Source organism: Tarenaya hassleriana, unplaced genomic scaffold (assembly GCF_000463585.1).
Source record: "Tarenaya hassleriana unplaced genomic scaffold, ASM46358v1 Cleome2, whole genome shotgun sequence".
In the NCBI taxonomy this organism is placed as follows: Eukaryota; Viridiplantae; Streptophyta; class Magnoliopsida; order Brassicales; family Cleomaceae; genus Tarenaya; species Tarenaya hassleriana.
In genome coordinates, this window is record NW_010965372.1 from 5361482 (window position 1) to 5366954 (window position 5473).

The following is a 5473-nucleotide window of genomic DNA, read 5'->3' on the forward strand; positions in this document are numbered from 1 at the left end:
AAAATAGACACAATATATATATATATATATATATATATATATATATATATATATATATATATATATATATCAATAAATAAACGTTGTAATTGAAAAAAAAAATTGAAATTCCCCACTTGCACTAGCGGCCAACATCGAAACAATTCACAGCGCCACACCCACAGAAGAAAAGATTCAGTTTTTTTTTTTTTAATCTCGCAATTTTTATTTTATGAATTTTGGATCATATATATTATAGTAATTCACGTGAATCCCCAATAATTTTCTCATGCACAAAGTGGGGTCCCTTTTTTTTTTGCCCTTCTCGCCAGCCCTTCTTCTTTTGTTCTCTTCCCTCACTCCAAACTCCCCAAGAATCTCTCTCTCTCTCTCTCTCTCTCTCTCTCTCTCTCTCTCTCTCTCTCTCTCTCTCTGGAGTCTCTTTTCTCTGCAGAAGAGAAGACCCTTTGTTTATCTTTCTTTCATCGACGCTGACGAATCCTCTCCACGAAAATGACGATCAAAACAGCTCTTTTGCTATCGACCCTTTCACTTGTTCTTGTTCTCGTGTCCTGTCTTGGTGTTCATGGAGTCCGTGACAAGAAGATCCTCGAGCTACATAATATCCACTATCCAAATGATGTTCCAGGTTCATGTTTCTCTCACAATCTGGGTAAGATTTTCATACAATATTTGTTTCTGAAACAGCATATATATATATATATAAAAATATGGGATGCTTGTGTTCCAAACTTTTCAGTCAGGTACTGCTCTTTAATTAATGGCGTGTTTTGTGATTACATATAAACTTAATGATGATTGTAAGAAATTTTTTTAAAAAAAAATTCATTAGAAAATAAATGATGATTACTAAGGCTTTCTTTTGTTTTCTGTAGTCATGAATCATGACTCGTCTGATATATGCACTTATGCATTGATGTATAGAGATGAACAAAGGCTTTGTCCGAAACATTTGGCGAAAAATTCGATCTTTTTTGCCTATTCTTTAAACATTTGATAAAACTTTGAAACCCTTTTTACCCGAAGAAGTTGAGCTCTCTTTTTTCTTCTTCTGTAGAATGGAATGGGTTGTGTGAAATTGTCCTCCGTTTCTCTCGAATATTGTTACTTCAGAGACAAGTTCTCTAAAAGACAATGGAGTTCCATGTCGTTTTTGGACGACGCAACTGCCAACTCAGATGCCTATTCATAGTTTCCTGCCTTCAATTCTTTGTCTGAATAAAAACTATAGTACCAGAGATGATGGGTTTCTTGAGCTCTTTCTTTCCATCAGTTTTACAGTAAGATGTAAAGTATCGAGTTTATTGATACCTTTGAAATCTTCTGCAATGGTTAAAAAAAGCATATGATTACAATCTCATTATTTGGAACTCCATAGGAAAAAGGGGAGATTCAACAACGTTAGAGATGAAACATCGAGGAATTTGCTCGAGGAAGACCATTGATTGGAGCAAGAAGCTGATGAAAGCATTGGTTCTTGACGACCACCGAGTCCGATCACTTCAACTCAGAATAAAAGCCATCAGCTCTGGATCTGTAGAAGCTGTTTCAGAGACTCGGATTCCATTGACCTCCGGGACGAAACTCGAAACCTTGAATTACATCGTCACTGTTGAATTCGGTGGCAAGAACATGACCTTGATTGTGGACACTGGAAGTGACTTGACATGGGTCCAATGCCAACCCTGCAAATCATGTTACAACCAGCAAGGTCCCATGTACGACCCTTCTGTCTCGCATTCTTACCAGACCGTTTTCTGCAATTCATCGACTTGTCAGTCTCTTCTAGAGGCTACTGGCTATTCAGGTGTCTGTGGAAGTAACAGCGTTAGTGAACCGACCTGTAATTACATTGTTAGCTATGGAGATGGATCTTACACTCGAGGGGACTTGGGAAGTGAAAGTATCCAACTGGGCGACACGAAAGTCCAAAACTTTGTCTTTGGCTGCGGCCGAAACAACAAGGGTCTGTTCGGAGGAGCTTCTGGTCTGATGGGTCTGGGGAAAAGCTCGGTTTCTCTGGTTTCTCAGATGAGTGAAGCTTTCAATGGAGCTTTCTCTTACTGCTTACCAACTTTAGAGAATGGAGCTTCTGGTGCATTGTCTTTTGGCGATGATTACTCTGTTTACAAGAACTCAACTCCATTTTCGTACACTCCTCTCGTACAAAACCCTCAGCTTCATTCGTTTTACGTCCTGAATCTCACTGGTGCAAGCATCGGAGGTGTGCCACTGGAGGCTTCGAGTTTTGGTCGGGAGATTCTGATAGATTCGGGAACCGTTATCACGAGACTTCCTCCATCCATTTACAAGGCTCTGAAAGCCGAGTTCCTGAAACAGTTTTCCGGGTTTCCTTCGGCTGCTGGCTATTCAATCTTAGACACTTGCTTTGACCTGAGCAGTTACCAAGAAGTAAGCATTCCTACTGTCAAAATGTTCTTCCAAGGCAATGCTGAGCTCGAAGTGGATGTTACCGGTGTTTTCTACTTTGTGAAACCTGACGCGACTCTTGTCTGCTTGGCCTTTGCAAGCCTGTCATACGAAGATGAGATCGGGATCATTGCCAATTATCAGCAGAAAAACCAGAGAGTGATATATGATACTAAACAAGAAAGGCTTGGAATCGCAAGAGAGACCTGCAGTTTCTGATCTTTCCTGACCCTGAATATCGTTTCTGTGTGATCCTGCTTATCATTAAAGCCAATTTTTCTCTGTTGGCTATATATGCCATTGAAGTATCCTAGTACACGTATATGTATGTATATCGGTATAGCACAAGTAGCTTCTGTTCTTCAAAGTTGTTCCAACATTTATACAGAGCATGCAGAAGCTTTTCCATGATTTCAAGAAACCTTTTTTTTTATCACTTGTAATGAATGCTTATGTACTGGAAAAAAACCTTCAAACGTATATATACATTCAATCTTACTAAGGTTGTCTGAAATCAATTCTCCAGGATAAATCCAGAGCCTTACAACAGTGTAGATTCTGGATCAACCTTCAACTCAATGCTCTCGGTTTCATGTACAAATTCACTTCTTTTGTTCTTCAATTTCTCAGCCGGAAGAATGAATGAGTTGGGATCAGCGTCTGGTTTTTAAAAATAAACACCAACCCGATTGGGATTACTCTCACAGTAAGCCCCTGATCACGATGGCCGACCAGAGATTATCAAACTGTGTAACCATCAAGGAATAGCGAGTAAAGCAATGACTTTCCATTCATGAACAGTAAAGAGAAGCCGGACGGTGACTGTTCCATTGGCAGTGATAGGAAATTTTACCTTCAAGTAGTGCTGTTTGCTCACTTTGCCGAGGCCATGGCCAAAGTCCCGGGCTGACGCCATAGGCGATGATCGTACCCAAGAAGAACCTTCAATGAGCATTCTTAAACACCGCAGGGGCCGATGGCGGATCGAATCTAAAACCCCTTCTTGTTTCTTCTGGCGGGTCTTCCTCGAAACATCGTCGCGTGGACGAGGATTGTTCTCCATCTCTGCTTCATCCGCATGGTCCGCCATTGAAGGGAAGAAGAAATTAGGAATTTTGAAGGGCGGACGGGGAAGCAGAGTGGATTCGGCGACTTGGGTCGGTAGTCATGACTCGATCGATTTCCGATTTATACGCACATGAATCGAAATCTGGTAACTTTATTTTCAAAAATAATAATAATAATAATAACTAGTTTGTTTTATTGTCTATATGTTACCGTATTTGCTTGCTGACAGCATGAATGACGTCATACACGCCCAAACAAGCATGACAATTTTTTTTTTTTTTTTTTTGAGATGAAGAATAAAAAAAACCTTCATGTGGATTCGTTTGAACAAGAACAATGCCCCCACAAAGAACTCGTTTCTGAGACGTGTTGTGTTCTGAATCTGTGGGGGGCTGTTTGCCTCATGAAAGCTTCGTTCTTCTTCAATCTACGATGGAGACAGAGAAAAGAAAACCAGAGCACAAGTGGATATACACGTATATATATGCTGTTCTATTCTCCATTAATGGCTGGTTTGAACACCGAAACATCCGGATTTCGGAGGGAATAAGGCGTGGAAGTCGTGTTTGTGTGCATGTTGTTGACTGTCTTTTTCGGCGGAGAGGGAGAAGACGGAGATCAAGTTGTAATATCCCAAGATTATTTCACATGGATTCTTGTGTGCGGATTGGATATAGCTTTACTATCATATGAAAAATACTTTGCAATCGTTCTTTAAAACTCATTAGTTGGCCGATATATATCGCAATATCTAATTTAAATATCTACGAGATAAATGATTCCAGATTTTTTTTTTTAAAAAAAAACTATTGATTCCGCTGTAAAATCGTTTATAACAAATTCGATATATATTTTTACTATCATATGGAATATATTTTGGAATTATTTCTTAAACTTGATTAGTTGATATCTAATTTAAATATCTACCGGAGAAATGAATCTATTTTTTTTTAAAGCTATTGATTCCCTCACAATAGTATGCAACAAAATTACCTCTAATTGTAATTTTATAACAAATTTGATAGCTTTACTACCATATGAAAAATATTTTGAAACCTCTCCTTAATATCGATTAGTTAGTTGATATTGTAATATGTAATATAAATATCCACGCGTTATATATTTTTTTTATATCCAATTACATCTCCAAAGGATTTGGAAAATTCATGTGAATATAATTCTTCAAATAAATATCGAAACCCAAGTTCTTTCCTTAGCGGCTTTTAGTCACCCAATCTTGGATTCTACAAGATATATTAATCCAAATTTTTTATAAAAAAGAAACAATTGATTATCTTGTCGTATGAAAACATTGCTATATGTAATCGCGATGTGACAACAAGCCGTACCCTTTTGATTTTTGTTCATGGAAGTCAAGGCCTGTATTCGAATTTTGTGGACCGGGCTTCATGTCATATAGTTGTAATTTCAATCCGTAACAAAAAAAGTATGGCTGATGGGTTATGACATGCACATGCGGAAGCATTTATAGTTGTTATTAGACGAGTCAAAGCAAGACGGCCATAAAATCAAAACTTACGAGCTGAATTCTTGAACCCACGTGGAATTTGATGTCCTTGTGATCTGCTAATTGCTGTTTTGCCCCCTTTATGCACATCAATGCATTGCATGTGTGATCGGAGAGTCACTTGATATCAATATTTTTTTTTTAAATTTTTGGTCCAATGATTCAACGGTTACCGTTACCAATTTAGTTTTCTTATAAAAATAAAACATACCAATCCAATATCAGATGGTTTAACCGGTAAAAAAAGGAGCAAAACTCGTTCTCAATCCAAATTTAAATTTTTATTTGGGAATGAACGGACTTCTACGCTTGAAAGATGCAATAAGACAAAAAAATATGATGAATTTTTAAATTATAAAAAAAAAAGATATGCCATTTATTTATATTATTTTTGCAAGATTTCCAAGTCTTAAACACAAGTGTGGCGCATAAAGGAACATTTGACAA

General features: G+C 37.7%; 2 protein-coding genes across 3 annotated transcripts; one reads left to right on the top strand and one right to left on the bottom strand.

The window, feature by feature from the left end:
• Positions 1–363: 363 nt before the first annotated feature.
• Positions 364–2863, top strand: LOC104812421 (aspartyl protease family protein At5g10770). The gene is made up of 2 exons (XM_010539558.2): positions 364–652; positions 1379–2863. The coding sequence occupies exons 1-2, from the start codon at positions 493–495 to the stop codon at positions 2647–2649; spliced, it is 1431 nt and encodes a 476-aa protein (XP_010537860.1). The 5' UTR covers positions 364–492; the 3' UTR covers positions 2650–2863.
• Positions 2864–3022: 159 nt separating this feature from the next.
• On the bottom strand, positions 3023–3637 carry LOC104812422 (probable folate-biopterin transporter 3). Of its 2 annotated transcripts, none has more exons than XM_010539559.2 (2): positions 3284–3637; positions 3023–3144 (listed from the first exon to the last, which is right to left on the bottom strand). In XM_010539559.2, the coding sequence occupies exons 1-2, from the start codon at positions 3518–3520 to the stop codon at positions 3049–3051; spliced, it is 333 nt and encodes a 110-aa protein (XP_010537861.1). In that variant the 5' UTR covers positions 3521–3637; the 3' UTR covers positions 3023–3048. The 2 variants fall into 2 exon arrangements, with proteins under 2 accessions (XP_010537861.1, XP_010537862.1); XM_010539560.2 differs by having other exon boundaries at positions 3023–3176.
• Between the last annotated feature and the right edge of the window lie 1836 nt (positions 3638–5473).